The 26,517-nt window shown below is 37.5% G+C and overlaps 1 protein-coding gene across 2 annotated transcripts; it reads left to right on the top strand.

Annotated features, from left to right (window-relative positions):
* Positions 1-1,561: 1,561 nt before the first annotated feature.
* ldlra (low density lipoprotein receptor a) lies at positions 1,562-26,242 on the top strand. 2 transcript variants are annotated; one of them, XM_038290404.1, is made up of 18 exons: positions 1,562-1,791; positions 6,619-6,741; positions 6,851-6,973; positions 7,086-7,466; positions 10,011-10,133; positions 10,229-10,351; positions 10,453-10,572; positions 10,748-10,873; positions 17,640-17,811; positions 17,902-18,129; positions 18,220-18,338; positions 18,429-18,568; positions 20,291-20,432; positions 22,027-22,170; positions 22,259-22,543; positions 22,650-22,730; positions 22,825-22,988; positions 24,795-26,242. In XM_038290404.1, exons 1-18 carry the CDS (start codon positions 1,746-1,748, stop codon positions 24,849-24,851), a joined length of 2,697 nt encoding a protein of 898 aa, XP_038146332.1. In that variant the 5' UTR covers positions 1,562-1,745; the 3' UTR covers positions 24,852-26,242. The 2 variants fall into 2 exon arrangements, with proteins under 2 accessions (XP_038146332.1, XP_038146331.1); XM_038290403.1 differs by having other exon boundaries at positions 22,256-22,543.
* The last annotated feature ends 275 nt before the right edge of the window (positions 26,243-26,517 follow it).

Genomic DNA, 26,517 nt, shown 5'->3' with positions numbered 1-26,517 from the left:
GCTAGCACAGTGGCGATCTTTGTGCAGTTATGCTACGTTCATGCAGCAAAAGCAGCAAAATCGCGTCTGCTGCTTCATTTTTGCTGCTTGTACCAGTTAGTTCTGACGCGTGGCTGAAGCAGCTTTGCTGCTCCGGCTGTGTCTGACGCGCGTTGGGCGGAGCTTCACTATCCTTTCTCTGCCTTGCAGCTATATTTGCTGTGATCAGTGGGAATAAAGTAGTTTTAATGTGTTTAAGTGAGAAAATACACCTGAAAACGTAATCAGTGCCGTCAGTTCATTCAGATTATTATCCTGCCTTCAATATTTTTTCTGTCGGAGCCGCTCAGACCCCCACATACCAGCGGGGCGCCAACAGTATGGATCCCTTCATCAGCAGCGGTTCACCGCGGCAGCTGGTAGGTGTTTTTAATCTAAATAATCCAAACTGCATATTCTGCCGGCAGATTTCTGCATTTAAAGTTAATTTAGGCGTCAAACTGTTTAAGAGGAGAGATCATCAGCGCTGTGTCTCTCTCCCTGCGTTAAACGCACCAGACGCGCTGCTTCAGCCGCTCAGACATGCTGCGCCTGGTGCTCAAAACGCGCCGCTGGACCTTTTGCTGCGCCTTAACGCGCGTCAACCATTGACTTTGCATGTAAACTCGCTGCTTCTGTCGCGCCAGCTACGTCCAGTGTGAACGCAGCCTTAGTCATTCGCTGCTAAGCTCAAAACAACCGCGCCTGGCTTGACGGAGAAACCAGGAGAACAGCTGTGCATATTTACGACAGTGCACTTTTACTTTCGCCCTCTGGAGGGAGCCTCACTGGAAAATCAACACCGGTTGCATAGTGTACCTTTAAGGAAGTTACGCCTATGATTGTTCAGATTAACTTGTCTTCTTTATGGCTTTTATTCGGTGCTTTACTGCATTTGTTTTGGGAAAATATGAGGAAAAAATAAATACAGAAAATAAAATATATTTTTTTTTAAATCGCAAAATAATTATAGGGTGGCTAATGCCAAAGAGAGGGTGACTGAAGCCACCCTTAAATAGGTCTTACGACGCTTATGATCCCCTCTATTGCTGCAACAAAGCTGTAGTGTAAATTATAAACATGGTATTCACATCTAATTGTTGGTAGGGACAAGTAGGTCGGTCCAAAATTTTGGTATGTCCCTATGGTCCCTATGCAAACCTACGCCCATGCATAGTCTTGTAATAAAAATGAAATAGTAATAGTGTACATATTAAAGGGATAAACCCCGTAGGAATATTGCTTTATCAAATCAAGTAATTAAATCTATGTTTGTGTTTTATATTGACTCATTTCTTTATGTTGTGCTTTCCTTAATAAAAAGGGTTTATTTTTATTCCATAATTTTGGTAGAAATTTCCCCCCATACTCCTTCCATTGAAAGACTGTCCATCCTCCCTGAAAGGGTTAAAACTCGTAGTAAAATGTCATTGGCTCTCAGTCGCCTCCTAATCGTTGAGGGTGTGCACATAGAAATCACACCATTTCCAGATCCCGCCCTCTCCTTCCACGGGGCCCCCCGGGGCCCCACCCACCCACCCACCCGTGGACCACATTGAAATCGCTGTGATGTTGTCAAACACCGTACTACGTATCATACCTGGAAGCGAGAGCGTCTGCAGCGCTGCAGAGCAACAGGACTGAATTACTATTCCTACTGATTGCATTTCCTCTGCTGGGAGTCCAGTTTACTATAGGAAGCTGCAGTTCATTCATCCTCCAGGACCATGAGACTCCCTCTGCTCCTTCTCCTCTGCCTCATTGGTCACAGCAGTAAGTTAGGATTTAAACTTTTTATGGGGTTCACTGATTTTTATATGATTTTACAACTTAATTAGATTTTATAGTTTTTTTTATATTATAGCTGCTATAAAAATTATTATTTTCTCTGTTGATTTTGTGGCTTAAATAAACCCCCTCCTCTAACTGCACCAGACGCAAGCTGAGGAGGGGTGGGCGCATTTCTTTATGCATGCATGTAGGCCATACATATCTTCTCTGCCTCTGTGCAAATGCTTTGCAAAGACTGTTGGCAGGAGCTTTAAAAAAAATGGCTGATTTCAAACGGTCATTTTAGCAGTCTGTTTTGTTTCATTTACTTTTATTAGATTTTCTTCTTCATTTAAAATATTATCTGATCTTTTTGTCTTGAGGCTTTCTTCAGATTCTGCAACCAACAAAAAAGAAAAAAAAAAGAAAAAAGAAAAAGGTCTGCTGCTTTAAAAAGGTCAAAGCAAAGTTCCTGTACCTTTTGGTGTGCTTTTGTATTCACCCCCCTGTACTTTGACACCCTGAATAAAATAGAGAAACCAGCTGCTTTCAGAATTCAGCTCATTAGTAACTAGATACCACCCATCCAACTTAATGCTGGGAAGAGGGGTGATGCCATATATATATATATATATATATATATATATATATATATATATATATTGTTATATATATATTGTTTTTAAGATAAAAAAAGGTTTTTGCCTGTCAATATGCCTTATTCAGAACTCAAGTGGAAAAGCTTTGTTTCACCTGCTTTAAATTTCCTTCCACTTCACTTTAATTTAGATAGCTTCTGTCCAAACTTTATTTATTCATTTTATACTAAAATGCATCAGTATATATGCTATTTTACATAACTGTAAAAACCCTTTTTAAAGTAATATCCTTCTGTATATTATATTCCATACATATCCAGCTGTAAATTTAGTTCTTAACACTAGTTATCTATATACTATATTCATGTATTAGTAATATTATGTTTATAATGGTATTCATCTCTATACTCATTCAGTAGAAACCCATGTCCTGTATTTATGGAACCAATATTTATCCTGCACTTTCTGCTATTGGACTTCTGGTTAGACCTAAACTGCATTTCGTTGCCTTGTACCTGTACCTGTGTAATGACAATAAAGTTGAATCTAATCTAATCTAATCTGAAGAACTGCATACTACTTAGATGTAAATTAATTGCCATCATGGTTTTGTCAAGCTGCCTACCTTTGTAAAGCAGGAAAAAGACTAATAATGTGAATCCAGTAGAACCTTTTATTGCCTACCTGGAATGGGTGACAATAGTTGAATAAACTTTTGGCTCTCAAAATGGTATTGGTGCCCTATTTGTTGGTACTCGCCGATACCGATACCATTTTAGTGCAGCATTGGGGGCCCTGTCCGATACTTGTATCGGTGCAACACTAGTTAAGTTGCAACTTTGAATTCTCCATCATCCAAGTTCCGCACATCTACAAATTTAACTGTAAACCTAAGGTAACTGGTGCTAGAAGTACATTAATCAGAGGGGCAGTCAGGAGGATAGCATAAGCCAGGGTGGGAGCATCATATTATGGATGCTTTTCCTCATTAGTAACAGGAAAGCTTTTCAGAGTCGATTTGAAGAAAAACAAATGTTGGAGAAATCTGGAAGGAGAACCAAAAGCCTTTAGACTGAAGTGAAATTTCCAGCTGATACCAGAATTAAATCTCTTAGAAAAATCATGGTGAGATTTGAAACTAGATTAGATATTATTTCCCTTCATTCGGAGAGTAGACAAAAATATTTTAGTACCAGTGCCAAGATGGTAGTCATACCCAAGAAGACTTGCAGCTATAATTTGAAAGAAAATTTGTTCTATTAAGTTTGGTTTAGGGGGAGCTGAATAAGAATTTAACATTTAACAAAAAAAAAAAAAAAAGCAGACATTGTCTTATCTTTTTTCCCCCTCAACTTCACAGTTTTGCATCACTGTGTTGATTTGTTACATAAAAACTCACAGAAATGAAACAGTGGTGCAGATTTTTTTATTATGTTTTTATTCTTTTGAGAGGCTCTGCACCATTTCTGAATAAATTATTAGAATGCTTATTTTCGAATAAGTTGGGTTTGACTTGTGAGTTTTGGATTTTTTATTTTTTATTTTCCTTGGTACACAGAAGGGCTTGTGTGTCCACTACGGTGGGGATAGATGTTTAAAGAAAAAACACCCACAATGTGATGAAACTGCATTCCTTTAGTTTTAGTTTTAAACACAGACACTCCCAAAGTAACTGTCAGACCAGTTCTCTGTATGCTGGTTTTTACTATATGGTGCTTTGTTCAAACATGTTGGAACTGGTTGTCACCAATGAAGATCCCAACAGCGACCAGTTCCAATGACATAACACTTTCAACAGAAGTGTTTGCACCCCTGCGTAAAATAAAACTCTTATCCTTTCTGTAGATCTGGGCATTGTATATCTAATTTTACCATCCTAAGGTGAAATCAGTTTATTATAAGCAATTCTTTGTGTTTAAAAGTTCTGTCTCATGGTTCCTAATCAAAACAATCAACAAGAGGGGAGGCCTTGAGAGGATTGGAAAACAAATGTTAACATTTCAAAGAAGTGTAAGAACCAGGAGCTTAGGCACATTTGTCACTTTCCCAGAAGTGATTTGCAGTTAGTCAATAACACTGCCATTTGGTCCAGTTTGTCTTTGGAGTTCTGAACTTTAAGCCTATTAAGTAAACATCCAGCATGGAAATTACTTTGGGAACATGGCACGCATTTCAGAAAAAAAAGAACAATTATGACGTTGAGTTCAAATAGGGTCATCGTACCTTATTTATATACCTTAGATGTTTCTATCCTGTAAGATACACTGTGTCAGAAGCAGCACTTCCAGTTTTTAATTCATCAGTTTATTTAAAATTATATTATTATATGATTATGTAAATTGATCAAAAAAAGCTGTAAGATAATAACCCTAAAAATTGAGGTGTAATATTTTGTTTAAATTTTATTTTGTGTATTTCATTAATTATTTTTGCATTTTGTGCATTTTATTCAATATTTCTGAGCAAAAATAATAGATTTATTTGGTTAGTTATTGATTAATTACTTTATTTTTTATATACTAATCATTCAGTAAAAGGTACTAAGTCAAATTAAGCTGCTTAACCTGATCATTTTGCTTATGCAGTTTTTCCTCCCATTCAACAAAAATTGAAAAATAAATATTAGTTTGGGATTTAGTCATAAGATGTTTGTAAAATAAATAGACTAGTTTTTAATAAGATGTTGGTAAGCTTTTACACTTTCTAACACTGCTATTAGATGCTGTTTATTGGTTAAAACTGCCTCATGGTGAAAACTCAGGTTGCTAGCATATTTAACTTTAGCCTTAGCACTGGTGCTAGAACAGCATACAAATTAACATTGTAGCTTGGTGCTACAACAGCATACAAATTAACATTGTAGCTTGAAGAAAAAAAAAAATTATTAACCACAAACTTTCTGATAATTCTTAACCTTAAATGAGATTATATTTTCATTCATAATATAGCCCACATAGACATCAGTTTGATAGTTCCCCACACATGATGAATGGGAACGGCTAACCGCTAAGTTAGCCTGCATTTTAGTTAGATGCAGAATCTGATATCAAAATAAACTTTTTTTAAAGCGTAAATACTATAAAGCTATTCTTTAGAATCAAATATAATTCAACACTTATTTGAATGTGTAATAAAATCACACATTTCCTCTATTTTCTAGTGTAATATCAAAACAATCTTCTTTAATTTTAAAAGTTTAAAGCAACAAAGCAGAAATAATTTAGCAGATAAACATACATCAACAGTATCAAAAGTGGACAATTTAAGAAATTTAATGCACTAAATGATTTTAATTAAATGAATTTATTCTTAAATGATGTAAATTCCAAATTGACATAGTGAATAAAAAAAAAATTATCATTTTGTTGTTTTGACACAATTAAGCAGATTAATTGTGATTAATCGATTATTGAAATAATCATCAACTAATGTAGTAATCAGTTGATAACTACTGACTGTAAAATATGCTGTTAGCTGTCAGAGCAACCCACTCTAATTATAATTAACATTAAAAAAATTATATATATATATATATATATATATATATATATATATATATATATATATATATATATATATATATATATACAAAAAATTATGAGTAAGATGTGTCTAATTTTAATTTCTATAAAAACCTAAAAGAACTTAGAGAAAGCCTACTTTGCACCACAAGCCCAAAGATTTTTAGCAGAGAAAGGCTGGAATCGAGCTGCGCAAGTAGCCTGAATTGAACTTGCCAACTTTTTCAAGCACCAAAATAAGAAACCATAATTATGATTGTTGAATCACACCGTCTCAACATCACACTGTTTTCTAGTTGCAAGGTTCTGTTTGTTTTGAACGGTTCAGCAGAGCAGTCATTGCAATGGTGGAAATCTTTGGATTAGTTATTTTGGATATTTTCGGGTTGCATTTACTACTGTTGACAAAAAGCGTTTATAATAAATTTAATGTGAAAATTAAATTTTTAAAGGATTTGCATAGATAGCATTTAATCTCCACCTAAACCATTTTTCTTTTTTTATCTTTGTCTCTTTGTCACAATGGATTTTTTTTTTTTTTTTTTTTACTGATGGCTGAGGCCTTGTCAGCAGGGAAAAGTCACAAAGAAAACATTGATTTCCGTTTATGGTGTTTGATTTTACTTTTAAATTACCCAGAACATTTCAGTATATTTTATTTTACTTTTTAGATCTGAATCTGAAACCATGTCTTTATGTTTCTGTCACAGAGGCTTTAACGTGTGAGCCCGGCCATTTCCAGTGTGGGAATGGGATCTGCATCCCAGCCCTTTGGGTGTGTGACGGGACAGATGACTGTGGAGACGGCACAGATGAACTTCCTGGTACCTGTGGTGAGCTCTTGGATTGTATTCACTGTTACTTCACCTATTAAAAGGTCTGAAAACTTTCAGTAAAAATAAAGATTGTAAGTTTGTATTTTTTTATCATTATCAACTCTAGTGGCCAAAACATGCAAACCATCAGAGTTTAGGTGCCCAGACCGCGTGACCCGCTGCATACCGAACAGCTGGCGCTGTGATGGAGAAGCTGACTGTGTAAATGGAGCTGATGAAGAGAACTGTGGTATGCATCCTTTTGTTAGCTTCTCTTAAAGGTCTTATTTGGCTGTTCTGTGATTGACTCCTATTTAATTTACATTTGATCTGACAAACCGTTTTTTGCCATTTCTTTCCAGTTCCCAAGCTGTGCACAGATTCAGAGTTTACCTGCACAAGCGGCCAATGTGTCTCCTCTGCCTTCGTGTGTGACAAAGATGCAGACTGTGATGATGAGAGCGACGAGGCCTCCTGCCCGCCAATCACCTGCAGCTCTGCGTCCTTCCAGTGCAACAACACCGTCTGTGTTCCGCGGCTCTGGGCCTGTGACGGCGATGAAGACTGCTCTGACGGTTCAGACGAGTGGCCTGAGAACTGTGCCACAAAGACTCCAACCCGCTCTGCCGTTCACCAGTGCTCCTCCCAGGAATACCAGTGTGGCAGTGGGGATTGCATCCACAGCAGCTGGAAGTGTGACGGAGATACTGACTGCCTCGATCGGTCAGATGAAGCTCACTGTGGTAATTTTTTTTTTTTTTTTTCGGCTTTTCCTGTGCTAAAGGCGATTCATTCATTTATTCATTTCTTAATTTATTCAATAAGTTTCATTCCTTCCCAAATCGATGCGACTGAATTGAAAAGGAGCAGAAGGGAGAACAATATGGTGATATCGACCCCCCTAGTCATTCGGCATCAGTATTTGCATCCATCTTTTCTCAGTTAGCCACATTTACTTTGATTGCATTTTACAGCATTTATTTAACTATTATTTACGTATTTTAATAATCAAAATGTAATACAATCATTACGTCCATGAACTCTCAGCTTTCATAGTCTTAGCATTGTGTTGTTTATGTGTTTTTTGAATGCCATCATCACTCTTAAGTCCATTCCACATATTAATGCCTTTTAGTCTAATGGTTCATTCCTTCATTTTTGTTTGGAATCCAGATCTTTTAAAAATATCTGTTCCTTTTAGTTCATTCTGACTCTTTTTTCAAACCTTTCTTGGATGATCACTGGCAATATTTTCTTATTTACTTAAAACAAAACCTGGAGTATTTTCTAATCTCCTAAGTCATAAGAAGGATCCCAGTGTTTTGCTTCATTAATAGTTTTCAGGGCCCTTTTGAATTGCATGATAATAAAGTTTATCTTTATGCAATTCAAACTTTAAACTTTATGTATTTCAAATAAATACACTTCTTAGTATTAATTTTGAGTATGTATACTTTACTATTGCTTAATACATATTATTATATTATACATGTATTTGTACTTTATTATACAAATGAATATGTATAATAATTTTATAGTTTTGTGTTAAAATTGTCTAAAAAAATGTGTAAAATTACATAAATATTGAAATTTGGTTAAAATATTTTGTGAGCACCGTGACTAGGAGTACCCATTAATGTTCTCCATCCTTCTTCCTTCTCATATCTTTTCAAGAAAAACAGTTAGAGCTTTTTCCTAAACAGTTTAAAAAGCCAAAACAACAAATGAAGAAAAGCTTGAAATCAAGGGTGTAACTTTGCGATAAAAGTTGGTGGGGACGCTCTAAGGATGGTGGCTGATAGACCTACAGCTACTCAACCCAAATGCTTTCAATAGGGTTTGTATTTTCCCAAAAATGAGCTCAAACATATATTTATTGAATGCTTTGCTATTTTTTAGAACACAAGAGTACCACAATACATTTGTGGTATTTTTAGTCATAGACAGATGCCTGCCTTTAGTGCATTATTTTATAAAGGACTCAAAAACATTAATGTATAAAAAATGGCGAATAACAGCCGATACTGATAGCAAAATTAATATATCATGCATCTCTAGTATGGACACAACTTCACTTCCATCCATGCATCCATGCATGGCTTCCCTTTAAGCTGCATCAGTGATTATCCTCCTTCACAAGCAGCAAAATCAAATTTAGAAATTTGTCCCATGTGTCATTGACAGCCTATATAGCCTATATATTGACAGTCTATATATTGAACCTTATAATTCAAAAACTATTTATACACTGGTTTGTATTATTTGTGCTTTAATTCTTGTAGGTTTCTTATACTTTAATTTTAAGTCTGTTACCTATGAGTCTGGCTCTCTCTTGGTTGCCTGTGCAGCTATTTCTGCGTCTCATTGAGCTACAAAAGACAAAATTATATGTTCAATTTTATTATAGCATTGCATATTTTTTCTTTTAAACTTGGAGATATATTCTATTGCATGTTGCATATCCCACTAAATCTGTTTTACTTTTAAATCTGCAGCTCTCCCTAATTGTGTCTCTGCTCTGCTTAAAAACAGATTAATGAACCTTTCTACCAATATAATGATGCCAGAGAAAATCATTTTCCAGATCTCTAGAAGCTCTGCAGTCTGATTCTCTGTTCAATAAGAAAACAACAGATATATGTTAAATTTAATCTGTAGTGAGTATGGTTATGAGAAGCCCAGCTTTTTTAACTCATATAAATGTACAATCCGCGCCATTTTTAGCTGAAAAAGGTCTGTATGTGTAACTAACGGATTTTTCGATGGCATCTCTGATTTTTTTTTTAACCTAACCTATCCTAACTTTTATTTAAACACATATCGGAGTAGCTGCAAGTTAAAATTCACTGAGTACTACCGCGAATTTATGTTAAAACGGCTTGCCACAGTAGGTCAGACGAAACCAACTGTATATTAAAACGGCTTGCCATATCAGGTATCTCTTCTCATCCTCGTAACTGCTCTGTACGCAGTGAATAGCGACCCCAAATGATATTATGTCACAAAGTTGCAGATCTGATGATGTTTCACCGAGAGGTGGGACTGGAGAGGAGCGGGAGCGCGAGAAAAAAACATGGACTGAAAACGCTCTGAACACAGACAGCTGCAGCCAAACCCAGTTACTGTTGGCTGAAGTTATTGGTGGGGACTGTCCCCACCATGCCCAAAGTTGGTGGGGACATGTCCACACCTGTCCTTCAGAAAGTTACGCCAGTGCTTGAAATGGAGATAAACATTTCCATGGCAACCATTTCTCACTTCACTGTTGTCTCTTTTCCCCCCTCTAGCCCATTCCACGTGTCGTCCAGATGAGTTTGAATGCGGTGACGGTACGTGCATCCATGGCAGCCGCCAGTGCAACCAGCAGTACGACTGCAGCGACAGGAGCGATGAAGTCGGCTGCGTCAACGGTACACCCCCCCCCCCTTCTACTTTGTGTCCCCATAGACCTGCAGTATCTTGGTGTTGTGTGACCACATGTTGTACTATCATTCCTCATTTCTAGTGACCCACTGTGATGGACCGAACCATTTTAAGTGTCGCAACGGGGATTGTATAACCATGGAGAAAGTGTGTGACAAGAGGCGCGACTGCAGGGATTGGTCAGATGAGCCTCTTAGGGAGTGTGGTAATTACTGACACACTTAAATCTAAGCCTTCTGCTTAATTACTACTTTATGTAACTATTAATGGTGTCCTGAAAAATAGAATGTTTTCCTGTCTCTGCAGGCTCTAATGAGTGCCTCTACAACAACGGTGGCTGCTCTCATGTTTGCAACGACCTGAAGCTCAGTTACGAGTGCTTGTGTCCAACCGGTTACCACCTAGTGGATAAAAGACGGTGTGAAGGTAACGCATGGTTGGACTGTGAACTTAGCTCAGGTTAAGAAAGGATGCCAGGAATCTGTTTATTTTCTGTCTCTGTCACTGGCCGTTCTTTTAGATAATATTGAACTCATCATTTTTAAAGGCTCAGCAATGTTCCATTATGGTTTCACCTTTTTTGTTGTCTTCTCCGGATTAGACATTGATGAGTGTGCAAACCCAGAAACCTGCAGCCAAATCTGCATCAACCAGATGGGCGGCTATAAATGCGACTGTGAGGGAGGTTATCAGATGGACCCAGCAACGCATGCTTGTAAAGCAATAGGTAAGAGTGACATTACTTTTTTTTTTTTTTTTTTTTTAGAACCACAAACTTTATACCTTGATGCCCAAATGGTTCTGAGGTCGACTCTGAATGTTATTAAAACTGTCAGAGGGAAAACACATGCTATCTTGGCTATGTACATAATGCAAAGGGTTTGGTGCATATTTCCAACAATGGGTATCAAGAGGATGAAGTATTAAAGTTTTTACACCTATTATTTATTTTATCATTGAAATAAATGGCACACCCTGGTAAGATTTTCAAAACTATCGATACTCAAAAGCGGCATCTGGACTCATAACTGATGTGGCCTGTTTTCAATACTAAGGACATACGTTTTGTTTGCGTATTTATTGATAATTTTAGAAATCTGGTTTACATGTATATTAAAAGAATAATATCTCAGACAAACTTAAGATATTTTCTTAAGTTTGTCTGAGATATTTTAAGCTGTTCTATATTAATTTAGCACTTTTTGCACACTTTCTTAACTAGCATTTGTGATTCTATTCAAAAGCAGGTGAGATTTTCATGTTCATAAAAAATATATATATTTTTTTGCACTACATCATTTGTTGGGTGTTTTTCCCTTCCGGTATAAAGAGTCAAATATTTTCCGCGGTATTGATATTGAGTTTTAAAATTTGGAACCAAGACCCTTCAATCACGCCTTTCTAGATTCTGGAATGTTCAAACACAACTCAAGCTGTGTACGATTGGATGGAGAACATCTATGATCATTTAATTTCAGTGTAGGGACTTTGACTGGTATTTGAACCAATTTAAACCTCTTTTTTATATTTTTTGTTGTTACCCAGCTCTAAAGTAAAGCTCGACTACCTTCTCATTACATTGTATTAAACATCGTCCATCCTTCCAGCTATTTTGATCCCCTTCCCTGCCTCCACTGAGACGAAACATCCCAACTATGGTTCAGATTTGGGATGGTGCGGTCAGGGTGATGCGCAGTGTCAGTTGTAATAGAACTCTGTATGTAGGCCAAACAATAAAATTTTTCCTTTGTCTGATCAGACATGCTTCTTCTACATATGTGACCCCGCCCATGAGAACCCGGCTAAAGTCGCAACGTCTAATTATTCAATAAAGGTCGTCAAAGCTGTCATGTCGATAAAAATGTCAAAATTGTGCTATATGAGATTATTGCTGTAAATGATAGATTAAGTACTGAGGTTTATGGATGGCTTGTTTAAAAGTCAATTTCTAACATGATAAATAGCGTATTTTGTGATTTTATAAACCTTACATCGTGTTGTTTTTGCTAAAAATTTCCGGAAGTTTGATGCATTCGCGCTACTTTTTCTATGATCTTTGGGATTATTTTATGTGTACAAACAACGGTTAAATTGGGTGTGGTTTGGTTTAGGCACTGCATTTCTATCGAAAGACTTGTGTTTTCTATCATTAAAAAGTGTACAAACTTGTGTGGTAAAACTCCTCAAGTTAGTCAAATCAGTTCGCTAGTTTGGTTTCAGTCACTGTCTACTCCCTGCTTCCATTCCTCTGCTCGTTGTTTCCCCTGACCCCATCTTATGACTCTCCATGACTTGAGCAAAATGCAAAGTGACATTATGTGATACTATTAAATTACTACTACTACTACTACTACTACTACTACTACTACTACGACTACTACTGTTGCGGCGAACGCCCCTTTTGTTTACATCAGCTGTTTAAGCGTGAGCGCGCAGTTTACCTGTGTGCAATCAATCAGTCAATCAAAAGGTGAGACAAACTTCCTAGTTCAAGCAGAGGATCGCAGCATGAAAATAAAAAGCCCCCGTTTACTCGGGCAGTGGAAGAAGCTGTGCAAAATGTGTATTAAGGAAGCAAAGGACTGAACAGACAGCCGGTAAGCTTGCATTTCTGTTGTGAAAAGAATGTATGCGCCGCGCTGATGAGGCGTTGAGACGTGCGGGAAATGTTTGTTTGTAGTTTTAAGCTTATAAATACTCACACGGTACGTCATGAAAATTTTGGCTTGTAAGTCTTGCTTGCTTGCTTTATTTGGTTGGAAAAAATGCTGGTGTAACTTTTTTTTTCAGTGATTTAACATTGCGGTTGAACAATCCAAATTAATGTGTTTGTGAAACTGTTGCACGGGGTAATTTTTGCATCTTTCTTCTGTGTGTGATTAAAATAGACTTATAACAGTTAAAAAGAAATTTCATAGTCTATGTTATGCATATTTAAAACAAACTAAAAATCACTCACTGGTTATTTATTATTGCTATTTAAGAATTCATGTAATCTATGGAGTTAAATAACCTCCATAAATCTGCTTCGGTTAAAATGCGTTAATACGTTTTATGATGCATTTTTTATGATAATTAAAAACTAAATGGTCTTAATTTAAAGTTAAAAACATAGTCTATTTTCATAAATATATTTAATGTTGCATTTCTCAGAACTATTACAATTTGCTATATGGTAAATGCTTTGTTTGGTTTCATTTCTTTCAAAGGTTTTTCACCTGCTTAATTAAAAGATTCTGTAAACCTGTAAACAACACAAGAAGAAGAATAAAAAAGGGAAAAATGAAACAACAGTTTGGTCATTGAGTGGAATCCAGTTTAATGTTCAGCTTAATACAACCCTTCAAGTGTGGGAATAGCACAGCAAAGATCAAATCACTTGACAACTACTACTAATAATAATAATATAATAATAATAATAATAATAATAATAATAATAATAATAATAATAATAATAATAATAATAATTAAATAACATGACTACATGATCTGATAGTAACATCATGGTATTGTGTTATGCAACTGCTTACATAATCAGCTTCATCTGGTACCACCTAGACATTCATTTAGTGTAATTTGTATGCTTTTTCGCCATGATCATCATACTAAATAGATCCATTTTTATTAAACATGAACATTTTTATATACATCTGTTGGATATTACTTGAAAAAGCAGAATCTAAACTTGAATTTGGTGTATGACACACTGCCAGGATAATTGTGATTCCAAGATGCATCAGTGTTGAAAGTATTTTTAGTTTAGAATTTTGAGTTCCAAATCTTTACATTGGAATTTCTCAAAAGTCTGTTTTTCTGAACCCGAATGCAGCACAATCTTTGATATGGCCCTACTCTGTGAATTTTAGAGATATCGATCTGAATTTTTCAGAATACATTCTTAACATTGTGTAGAATGGTTTTATACATTAAGTTGAGATTCACCAAAAAATGACTTTAGCTGGGTTTTCATAGGCAGGGTCACATATGCTGGTAAAGATTATCAGTCATCCTGTTTATATAGTCATTCCAAAAAAAACTTAAAAAAACAAATCACTGGACTTTATTTTCCAAGGTTAAGGTCTAGGGAAGTCACATTAAAATTTCAAATCATTGTGGCTTAAACATGTATATAAATTTACTCTTTATCAGACCATATTGTCCCAAAAGTTAGAAACTTTCTATTATTAAAATAATCCTGTCTTAAATCTGTGTTGTTTTTTTCTCCACGTTATCTTATGCAGGCCAGGTAGTTATATGTTAGCTTGTACATCTAAATTCGGCCAATCATATATCAACGGTCATCTGTCAATCAAAATTTTTCAGTCATAGCATCTTGAATCATATGTTGCAGCTAATAAACGCAGCTGTTTAAATAAGAAATAAGAATAATTTACTTTCCCATTGAGTTCCGTCCCAGTGTTCAGAGGGATGGACGTCTGTGTCTTCGGCAGGCGTAGAGCTACACTAAACCAAGCTTCTGCCGCCCTGGCGTCCTCTTCCACAACATCTTCGTCCCTGCTTTCCTCCTATAAATAAAAAATGTATGATGGAGGAGACTCATCAACCTTCTCCGACAGAAAACTCTCCTCCTCTTGCATGTTTCCTCTGTCCATAGCGTTCCTTGACAGTGTCGTTTCTAAGTCACCAGTTTAGTGCTACTTGGTCCCAATGGAATTTCCCATTGGGAACCTACTAGCACTAAGTTGCTAACTGGTTAGCAAGATGTTTCCGACAAACCGGTCACAACCAAACTTGCTTGTGAAGCTTCCGCCACATCCCGTCACCTTGATAATCGACCAATCACATTCACTTTATTCACTCGTGTAAAGTCATGCACCACTCGGGAGAATTCGGAAATGCGACAGTTGGAACAGCGACTTTAAAGATGTTTTGCTTCCCATCCAGGAATTTCTCTCTATTAAAAATGTGTGGATTAGCTTTGAATCCAGGCTTTATAGAGTAGGCCAACAAAAGCCTTGTTATGGCTTAGAAAACATGCAAACTGAACCCTAATCTAGACATTTTGAATTGAGAAAAAGCTTCCTGGATAGATCGAAACGTCTTCAAACTTGGAAAACAAAGTCCAGTGGTTTGTTTTTTTTTTTTACTTTTTTAACTTTCTTCCACATACAGGTGCTGGTCATAAAATTAGAATATCATGAAAAAGTAGATTGATTTCAGTAATTCCATTTAAAAAGTGAAACTTGTATATTATATTCATACATTACATACAAACTCATATATTTCAGATGTTTATTTTGTTTAATTTTGATGATTACAAATGACAACAAATGAAAATCTCAAATTCATCATATCAGAAAATTAGAATATTGTGAAAAGGTTCAAAATTGATGGCCCCTGGTGCCACACTCTAATCAGCTAATTAACTCAAACCACCTGCAAAAGCCTTTAAATGGTCTTTCAGTCTAGTTCTATAGGCTACACAATCATGGGGAAGACTGCTGACTTGACAGTTGTCCAAAAGACGACCATCGACACCTTGCACAAGGAGGGCAAGACACAAAAGGTCATCGCTAAAGAGGCTGGCTGTTCACAGAGCTCAGTGTCCAAGCACATTAATAGAGAGGCGAAGGGAAGGAAAAGATGTGGTCGAAAAAAGTGTACAAGCAAGAGAGATAACCGCACCCTGGAGAGGATTGTGAAACAAAACCCCTTCAAAAATGTGGGGGAGATTCACAAAGAGTGGACTGCAGCTGGAGTGAGTGCTTCAAGAACCACCACACACAGACGTATGAAAGACATGGGTTTCTGCTGTCGCATTCCTTGTGTCAAGCCACTCTTGAACCACAGACAGCGTCAGAAGCGTCTTGCCTGGGCTAAAGAGAAACAGGACTGGACTGCTGGTGAGTGGTCCAAAGTCATGTTCTCTGATGAAAGTAAATTTTGCATTTCCTTTGGAAATCAAGGTCCCAGAGTCTGGAGGAAAAGAAGAGAGGCACTTCATCCACGTTGCTTGAAGTCCAGTGTAAAGTTTCCACAGTCAGTGATGGTTTGGGGTGCCATGTCATCTGCTGGTGTTGGTCCATTGTGTTTTCTGAGGTCCAGGGTCAACGCAGCCACATACCAGGAAGTTTTAGAGCACTTCATGCTTCCTGCAGCTGACCAACTTTTTGGAGATGCAGATTTCATTTTCCAACAGGACTTGGCACCTGCACACAGTGCCAAAGCTACCAGTACCTGGTTGAAGGACCATGGTATCCCTGTTCTTAATTGGCCAGCAAACTCTCCTGACCTTAACCCCATAGAAAATCTATGGGGTATTGTGAAGAAGAAGATGCAATACACCAGACCCAACAATTCAGAAGAGCTAAAAGCCACTATTAGAGCAACCTGGGCTATCATAACACCTGAGCAGTGCCACAGACTGATCGACTCCATGCCACGCCGCATTGCTGCAGTAATACAGGCCAAAGGAGGCCCAACTAAATACTGAGTGCTGTACATGCTCATACTTTTCCTGTTCATACTTTTCAGTTGGCCAACATTTCTATAAATCCTTTGTTTTTATTGGTCTTCAGTAATATTCTAATTTTCTGATATGATGAATTTGAGATTTTCATTTGTTGTCATTTGTAATCATCAAAATTAAACAAAATAAACATCTGAAATATATGAGTTTGTATGTAATGTATGAATATAATATACAAGTTTCACTTTTTAAATGGAATTACTGAAATCAATCTACTTTTTCATGATATTCTAATTTTATGACCAGCACCTGTATTTACCGTGTCTCTTCACATGATAAACTTCTGGGGGCTTTCTTTCTATAGTGGCCTCTCTTTTTCTTGCCGTCCCTACAAGATTTTTAGAAAACACCACTAACAGCTATGGTGTCCAAATATCCTCTGCAGCTCCATCAGAATTAGCTCACAGTTCTCAAATGCATCTCTAGGGGACTTTTTAATCTGTTTAAGTCAAGAGCCACTTGTTGGTTTGCAGCTTTCTCTCTGTTTTTTAACTTGTCCGTACTTTAAAACTATGACTTTCTCTCTGACCATTGGGCTGTGTTCTGAGGTCTTCATGACGCTGTATGTTTACTGATGTTCTCAAACAAACCTTTGAGGCCTTCACAGAACATCTGAATTTATACTGATAATAAATTACATGGACTTGGACTTTATCCACTGATTAAATCACCATTAGAGACAACACCTCGTTTGCTACATTGTTAAAAGTTTAACTTAATTTGAATTATTAAATCATAAAGTTGGGATTCTAGAAAGGAAGTAGACACACTACAATCAGGAATCAATGTGTTTTGAAACTAGCTTCTTGTATTTTTTTTTATATATATAACACCTTTAACATATGGCTGTCTTTTTGGTTCCTCGTGATACATTCCAAAAAGAGGAAATTTCATAACATGATGCCATTTCCAAGACCAATGTGTGTACTTAGTGTTTACCATTATTTAAAAAACAGGAGTTGATTTTAAATATATTTGAGTTGTTTGGCTTTTTTCCTTGCAGGTACAATAGCCTACCTTTTCTTCACCAATCGCCATGAAGTCAGAAAAATGACGCTGGACAAAAGCGAATACACAAGAGTAATCCCCCGACTAAAGAACGTGGTAGCCCTGGACATGCACATAGCCACCAAAGAGATGTACTGGTCTGACCTCTCCCAGAAGAAAATCTACAGGTCAGCAAGGTTAAAATAGTGAAATGAATGCAGGATTGTTTCATTTGCCTCTTTAGTTTTGTTTAATTCGTTCCCTTTGGACTCCCTCAGGACTCCAATGGACTCCGCGGAGGACTTCTCTCAACACCATGTAGTGATCGACAGTGACATTGAGGGTCCTGAAGGTATAGCGTTCGACTGGGTCCATGGTAACCTCTACTGGACCGACAGCATTCGGAAAACTGTTTCCGTGGTAACTGCTGATGGTAGCCGCCGCAAAACTCTCTTCTATAAAGACTTATCAAAGCCCCGTGCCATTGTGGTAGATCCACACAGCAAGTAGGTTTTTTATAAATTTTTTAACTTTTCCTCAATCTGTTGCCGACGGCATTTTTAGTTGATTTCTCCTCCTATGTTTTCACCTCACAGCTTTATTTACTGGACTGATTGGGGGAATCCTGCAAAGATTGAAAGAGGAGGCCTTAATGGAGTTGACCGCTCTGCTTTGGTCACTGATAACATCGTGTGGCCTAATGGGATCACACTAGGTAAACTCAGTCCCATCTGGTTTCAGCTTCTTTATTTATTCATGTATACATAAAGCTAATGGTCTCTTCTAACCCTCTTTTTCGGCCCAGATCTGCTGACCCAGCGGCTCTACTGGGTAGACTCTAAGCTGCACACGCTCTCCAGCATCGACGTACAAGGCGGTGGCCGGCGCACCCTGATCATTGATGAGGATAAACTGGCTCATCCATTGGGACTTACAGTCTTTGAGGTACAGTGGGGCAAAAAAGTATTTAGTCAGCCACCAATAGTGCAAGTTCTCCCACTCAAAGATGAGAGAGGCCGGTAATTTTCATCATAGACATACTGTAATTCAACTATGAGAGACAAAATGAGAAAAAAATATCCAGAAAATCACATCGTCTGATTTTTAAAGAATTTATTTGCAAAATATGGTGGAAAATAAGTATTTGGTCAATAACAAATGTTCATCTCAATACTTTGTTGTATACCCTTTGTTGGCAATGACAGAGATCAAACGTTTTCTGTAAGTCTTCACAAGGTTTTCACACACTGTTGCTGGTATTTTGGCCCATTCCTCCATGCAGATCTCCTCTAGAGCAGTGATGTTCTGGGGCTGTCGCTGGGCGACACAGACTTTCAACTCCCTCCAAAGATTTTCTATGGAGTTGAGATCTGGAGACTGGCTAGGCCACTCCAGGACCTTAAAATGCTTCTTACGAAGCCACTCCTTCGTTACCCGGGCGGTGTGTTTGGGATCATTGTCATGCTGAAAGACCCAGCCACGTTTCATCTTCAATGCCCTTGCTGATGGCAGGAGGTTTTCACTCAAAATTTGACGATACATGGCCCCATTCATTCTTTCCTTCACACGGATCAGTCGTCCTTGTCCCTTAGCAGAAAAACTGCCCCAAAGCATGATGTTTCCACCCCCATGCTTCACTGTAGGTATGGTGTTCTTTGGATGCAACTCAGCATTCTCTCTCCTCCAAACACGACGAGTAGAGTTTTTACCAAAAAGTTCTATTTTGGTTTGATCTGACCATATGATATTCTCCCAGTCATCGTCTGGATCATCCAAATGCTCTCTAGCAAACTTGAGACGGGCCTTGACATGTACTGGCTTAAGCAGGGGGACACGTCTGGCACTGCAGGCTTTGAGTCCCTGGCGGCGTAGTGTGTTACTGATGGTAGCCTTTGTTACTTTGGTCCCAGCTCTCTGCAGGTCATTCACTAGGTCCCCCCGTGTGGTTCTGGGATTTTTACTCACCGTTCTTGTGATCATTTTGACCCCACGGGGTGAGATCTTGCGTGGAGCCCCAGATCGAGGAAGATTATCAGGGGTCTTGTATGTTTTCCATTTTCTAATAATTGATCCCACAGTTGATTTCTTCACACCAAGCTGTTTACCTATTGCAGATTCAGACTTCCCAGCCTGGTGCAGGTCTATAATTTTGTTTCGGGTGTCCTTTGACAGCTCTCTAGTTTTGGCCATGGTGGAGTTTAGAGTGTGACTTTTTGAGGTTGTGGACAGGTGTCTTTTATACTGATAACGGGTTCAAACAGGTGCCATTAATGAAGGTAACGAGTGGAGGACAGAGGAGCCTCTTACAGAAGAAGTTACAGGTCTGTGAGAGCCAGAAATCTTGCTTGTTTGTAACTGACCAAATACTTATTTTCCACCATATTTTGCAAATAAATTCTTTAAAAATCAGACAATGTGATTTTCTGGATTTTTTTTTTCTCTCATTTTGTCTCTCATAGTTGAGGTATATCTATGATGAAAATTACCGGCCTCTCTCATCTTTTTGAGTGGGAGAACTTGCACTATTGGTGACTGACTAATTACTTTTTTGCCCCACTGTATACATTTAGAGGCCAAACCCGCCAAAATAATGATCCCTTACAGATTGCTTTAAAAATTTCTTTCAGCATTTTTCCAGATGTTTAAATTTCGTTTTGTTTGTTCTAGGAAAAAGTATTCTGGACAGATGTCAGTAATAATGCGATCCTCAGTGCCAACAGGCTGACAGGCAGCGATATCGCACCGGTGGCAGAACATCTTTCATCCCCTGAAGACATCATTCTTTACCATAACCTCAAACAACCTGCTGGTAAGACCATTATATCCCTGACTACTTGTAATGGGTTTTTTTTAACCTACCATGTATGGAAGCAGGAGTTTATGTGGTAGACTGTAGAAATTGAGCATAACTGTGAATTGGAATAACGATTATACCCCACTCTATAACTCTTTATAAAAAATGTGTGAAATGAAACATGGACATGTAATGTGTTAGAAATAAGTTATGTTAGAAACCAATCAACAGCACAAAACTTCTTTCTTAATTTTATTTTTTTAAGAAAAAAATGTTGCTGCTTTCATTTCAAGCAGCATAACTTTTAGCAAGAAGTTTAATTGGAAAAAAAGGGTCTATCAAAAAACAACCAAGCTGAATGGGGCAGATGGATTTCTATTATTTATTTATTTTTTTTTTTTTTTGACTAAGTTCCATGATTTTTTTCATATGATGGCTCAAAAGGCTATTAAGCTGTACTTTAAGACTTTAAAATACATGATGGGTCTATTAGAGTTCCTGCATTATAATCCCTAAAGCTCATCAAAATATGTTTTTTTTTTTTTCTTTTTTTTTTTTATTAAAGTTAAAAAATATTTTCATTTATCTATCAAACCGGACTTTAAATGTGTAAATTTCTTTCTTCATTGCTTTATAAACCCACCCGTGGAATTTTAAAGTGCCTAAAAGAAATATTTACACCCTACTACCTTTCTCATATTACATTCTTACTCTGAAATTATTTTAAGCACTTTTCTTTTTCAAGAAGTAGAACCAGAATTATGCAGTTTAATAATGTTTTGAGAAGGTTTATTGAATTTAAAAGAAAAGGTGAACATGTCTTGCTACACATTTTTTTTTGTATCACTCAACCTGAAAATATGTGGCCTCCCTCCAATCGAGTTCCAGGAACATTTCGTGGAAGTTAAATCAATTTAAAATCATCTCTTTCTTTAAAATGCTTGTAATTTTCATGTTATACAATAATATCTAAAATAAAAAAATAAAAAAGTTTTCATTGCTTATCCTAATCTGTAAGTCTTTCAAAGAAAACCATCTAAATGTGTGTTTTACTAAAAATAAAAACGTTACCACATAAAAAAAAGCAAAGTACTAAAACTTGTTGGTGGCACTGGAAGTGTGTGCAAAGATTTTTAACAGCTAAGCTGGACCTCCACTTTTTTTATACACTAAGCTAAGCTTCTGTTGGCTTCTTCCCACTTCGTTTTATGCTAAACTAAGCTATGCTAATTAGCTTCTGTTGGCTTCTTCCCACTTCGTTTTATGCTAAACTAAGCTATGCTAATTAGCTTCTGTTGGCTTCTTCCCACTTCGTTTTATGCTAAACTAAGCTATGCTAATTAGCTTCTGTTGACTTCTTTCCAATTTTCTTTATATTAAGCCAGGCTAATTAGTTTCTGTTGGCCTCTTCCCACTTTGTTTTATGCTAAAATAAGCTAGGCTAATTAGCTCCTGTTGGCTTCTTCTCATTTGATCACTTTCTGTGACACCTGTTACTGTTGAGCCACTGTTAGCAAAAACATGCAAGGAACAAAACTAAGAATGTTAATAACACCTTCCATTTGCAAAATAGCTGAACTAAAGCTGTATTTCATTTTTTTTGTTCCAGGAAGGGACTGGTGTCAGGTGTCCAACAGCAGCTGTGAATTTATGTGCCTAGCTGCCCCTCAAATAGGAAGACATCCTCCAAAATATACCTGTGTTTGTCCAGATAATATGATGCTAGCAGAAGATATGAGGACATGTGTGACTGGTGGGTAAATTATCACAGGTAGTTTTTGGTTAATATGTACCAGATGAGTTATTAATAGCTACATACTTCTCTTTTTGTACTCTAGCAGCTGTTCAAACTTCCACAGCTTCTTTTGAGTCTCAATCCACAACTATCCACCCTCCTCTTGGGCCTACCATCACACCAAAGACCACTCCAAAGACAACACAGAAGCCTCAGGTTCACACTACTACAACAGTACCTCTCATAATTACTAGCACAGTCACTCGGCCAGTCCGGCGTACCACTAGGCCTATAGTTCGTACCACAACATCTTTGCCAAAGAAGCCTTCTCCTCGGCCAGAAGAGCCTAAAATCTTGCACACCACCACAGTTGCTGCTGTCACAACTCCAGGCAAGTCAGCAAATTAGCAAGTCTGAATAGTTTTATATCTCTTTTCACAGATTCCTTGCTCTGAGATCAAAGGCGGTAACATTACTGTGTTTTAAATCTGCTGTAGGTGCTCCACCAAAAGTTGCTGCGTCTTTACCCAAAACTACCTCCAGCACCACAACAGCTCTTTACTTTGTCCTACCTCTGGGTAATTTCTTTCGCTCAAATATCAACTAATGCTTTTTATAGCCCCCCAAAAAATCTTTTATCAATTCTAACCTTTGATTCTCCCTCTCAAATAGCGTTCATCTGTCTGGTGGCAGTCGGAGGCGTGCTGCTATGGAGATACTATCGACTGAAGAACACAAACACAATTCACTTTCACAACCCTGTATATCAGAAAACCTCTGAAGACCAAGTGCACATTTGGAGGAGCCAAAGCTTTGAAGGTTACTCTTATCCTAAAGTAAGTCTCTAAAGATTCCTGTAAAGCACAGGAAGCAGTTATAAAAATTTATCTTTTTCAAATTTTGCTCAGTTACCACCACAATGTTCAAAGGATTTAATTAGAGTTTCTTTTCACATCATACAAACACAAAGTAGAAAAATATCCACCAAAAGTCTGGCCAATTATCGTATTGACCATTCTCCTCCAGAAAAAAAAACCCAAAAAAAAAGCTCAGTCAGTTCGGATAAAGATTATCTGTTATTATGAGTTTTGAATTCAGATTCTTCATTGGATGGTCTTTAATTGTGCAACTTTACCACTTGGTTCACCTTTCCTGTGTCTACATGGAGAAGTTTTGCCTACTATTTTTCTTTTAAAAATGATATTTCATAATATTTGTCGACTGACTTTACAAAGCCATGACTAGATCTTAGACATTTAATCGATGGAACAAGAACCCCTGTTTTTATGACCTTTAGCTATTTGTATAGTTTGTAACGAGTGTGTGGTTGGATGAATTTGGTTTGTGTGTTCCTGTGTGTAGGTGGGTATGTTTATTGAGTATTGCTGTGTGTATGCATGTGGATTTATCAGCTAGAGGTACATAGTTGTTGGAATGTTAAAGAGGGCAGAAGACTAGGAACGCTACCGTGCTAAAAGCAGCGAAGGGCAGTTTCCCTTTACTCCTGAAGGCCAGGAGACAGACACCAGACCCCCCACAGAGCAGACATATGCTTGACATAGGTAAAGGTCGGCAGCGAGGCACAGAAGCAACAGGAAGCCGAAAAGGCATAGGGACAGATTTGGGGCATTGCCATGTCCCCCATTGCAGGTCAAGCCTTGAACTCAATCCTCAGCTGCCCGGAGTCACAAAACCTACATGTTGGAGAGGCACCAGCCCAAATCAGTCAGAAGCAGGGAAGGGATTCCCATTGCCAACTCAATTTAAACAAGACTTAATGTTAAAGAAAAGCAACCCACACCATAATGTTACCACCACTATAGCTTATCTTAGGAATGCCTGCAGGGTCAATTTTCTGATCAACTTATGATAATTAGGCCAAATATTTGCTGTGTCCTCTTTAGCACGAAACACAAAACTCTTCTCCTCTTGCATGTTTCCGCTGTCCATAGCGTTACTTGACAGCGTTGTTTCTAAGTCACCAATTTAGTGCTAGAAGGTTCCCAATGGAATTTCCCATTGGGAACCTACTAGCACTAAGTTGCTAACTGGTTAGCAAGATGCTTCAGAGAAACAAGCCACAACCAAACATGCATGCGAACCTTCCGCCACAACAATCCCGCCCTCTTGATAAACAACCAATCACATTCACTTTATTCACTAGTGTAAAGTTGTGCACCACTCGGAAGAATTCGGAAATCCATCAGTTGAAACAGCCGCTTCCCTACGACTTTAAGAAATCCTGCCTTATAGGGTCCTATAGATAAGTGCTAACTAGACTGTCTTTTGGTTACTTTTTATGGCGTTCTACTCGTCGCTCTTCCGTTCAGAATCTAGATCAGATTTGTGCACTGAACAGCTAATCGTTGTGTTGGCAGATTCTCCCAAACCCACAATTTTTTGCATTAGAGTTTATATAGGAGTATCAGTGTAAAGACAATGGAATGTAAATAAATTCCGCACTTTTTTTTATTTTTTTGCCAGGCTATCACATAAAATTGTGTTAAAATGCAATGAAGGTGATGGTTGTAAAGGGGAAAATGTTAAAAGTTTTTAGGGTTGATATTGTGATAACTATTGCACGGCCTGGTACAATCTGTTGCACGTCTGACATCCTTTTTTTTCCTCTTCCCTTTCATCAGAGACAGATTGTGAGCTTGGATGAAGAGGCAGACAACCCTACCTTCTGTGAAAACTGAAAAAGGGAGTACTAAGTGGCAATAAAGTGCCTCAGTGATCGGTGCCATTCAGAGGCCTTTAGTTGTTTAGTTGTTTTTGTTTTTTTTACCTCCTTCAGTGCACATCCCACAGCCTTAAACCACTATATCCTCACTAACCAACAAGTGCTTTACTGTGAAAATGACAGCATGGAAAGCTCACGTTTGTGTTTGTGTTCTGCAGGTTTGTCGTTGTAAAAAAACTCAAATGACACATTTGAACTGTGATCCCGGTGATGAAACTTGGCAAGGGTTTTTTTTTCTGACCAGAATGATATTTTCTTTTGGCTTTATTTGGATTTGTTTCATGTTCTTTGAAACGTCCCAATGCTCTGTTTTGGCTTGTGTTGAGAAGTAGTCATAGAAACAGTCATATTTGTCCAATATGAAGCACTTTTAATGGAGATTCATTACATCTGTGCTATTTATCATTTCAAGTATATAGGACAGATTCATCAATAGTCTATTGACAGGGTTTATTTTACCTCTAACTGCAGCTGTTGGTTTATTATTTGTTGCTGCACTAATATTGCTGTTAGCACACAGCCTTATAAACCTTCCATTTTACTTCCACAGTAAGCTGTACATGCACCCAGTCAACCACTTGAGTGTCCCCCTAAGAAGGTTGCATTATTTTAAGTTTAGCAGCAGATACTCTTTTAGTTTCTGTGTCAAAATAAGTAATTTTGCATGTTTTCTAGTTCTGGTTATGTTTCACCAGCTTAATAGAAATGTCGGATCCGAACGCTGCATGATCCTGCAGCATTCTTGCAAAGTCCTCTTTATATTTTCCCCACATGTTTTTAAGTTGGAAACCTAAGCTGGTGATTTGCGATCAAAAGTCTGCATCCGACAGCTACCTTTAACATTTAACATTCCTTCTCTGGTTTAATGCAGCCATGTGGGACCAAGAGAGCCAAGTCTAATGCTCTGTATCCCATCACATGTATGTTCACATGCTCTCAGGACTAATTTATGTTATATCAGCATTCCTGATGAATGGATGCCACGTGCACTTGCAGTATTAAGTTAAAAAAAGCAGGTATTAGTCAGTGTCTTTGTACTGCAGCAAATGAGTGCCTTTTACTGAGATGTCTCAGTGTGTTTCATGTTGGGGCTGTAGAAGAGCCATAAACCTGCTCATCAGCCTGTGGACAACCAGCCATTGCTTCTGCTGTGCTAACGTGACTTCAGTTGAACAGCAAAGGAAATATAAGTGAGGTCGTTTTGTGTTCATAGAATAACCACTGTTTGTAAATATGTTCATAGCTGTACATATTTTATCCTCTGCATGCTTGTTAATGTCTGTTACTGACATTTTGGCTTTTAAAGGTGTTTTTATAAATAAAGAAACAAATCTATTTATTACTAAATACGATGTGTCCATGGTCTGTTTTTGGGAAAGCTTTTAATTTCTCCTTCAATATTCGCTCTCTACCATGTCTTCTGGCTGTTTCTGTTTCTTCATGGAATTAAAGGAGTCAAACTTGGATTCTAGCCAAGCCACAAGGCATACGTTTGGTTGAAAGCTTAATTATTTGTGTGTTCTAGTTAGCTTTCTCAAGCTGTTCATTAATGTAAAACATGAATATATATATATATATATATATATATATATATATATATATATATATATATATATATATAT

This window comes from Cyprinodon tularosa, unplaced genomic scaffold (genome assembly GCF_016077235.1).
Source record: "Cyprinodon tularosa strain WSP-4 unplaced genomic scaffold, ASM1607723v1 ctg280, whole genome shotgun sequence".
Classification (NCBI taxonomy): domain Eukaryota; kingdom Metazoa; phylum Chordata; class Actinopteri; order Cyprinodontiformes; family Cyprinodontidae; genus Cyprinodon; species Cyprinodon tularosa.
This window is presented reverse-complemented; position numbering and strand designations above follow the sequence as displayed.

Excerpts from the sequence above, each read along its gene's own strand:
- ldlra (XM_038290403.1), top strand. The coding sequence starts at position 1,746 with ATGAGACTCCCTCTGCTCCTTCTCCTCTGCCTCATTGGTCACAGCA. Across the intron at positions 1,792-6,618 it reads CTGCCTCATTGGTCACAGCA|AGGCTTTAACGTGTGAGCCC; the intron begins GTAAGTTAGGAT and ends TTTCTGTCACAG. Across the intron at positions 10,573-10,747 it reads GGATAAAAGACGGTGTGAAG|ACATTGATGAGTGTGCAAAC; the intron begins GTAACGCATGGT and ends TCTCCGGATTAG.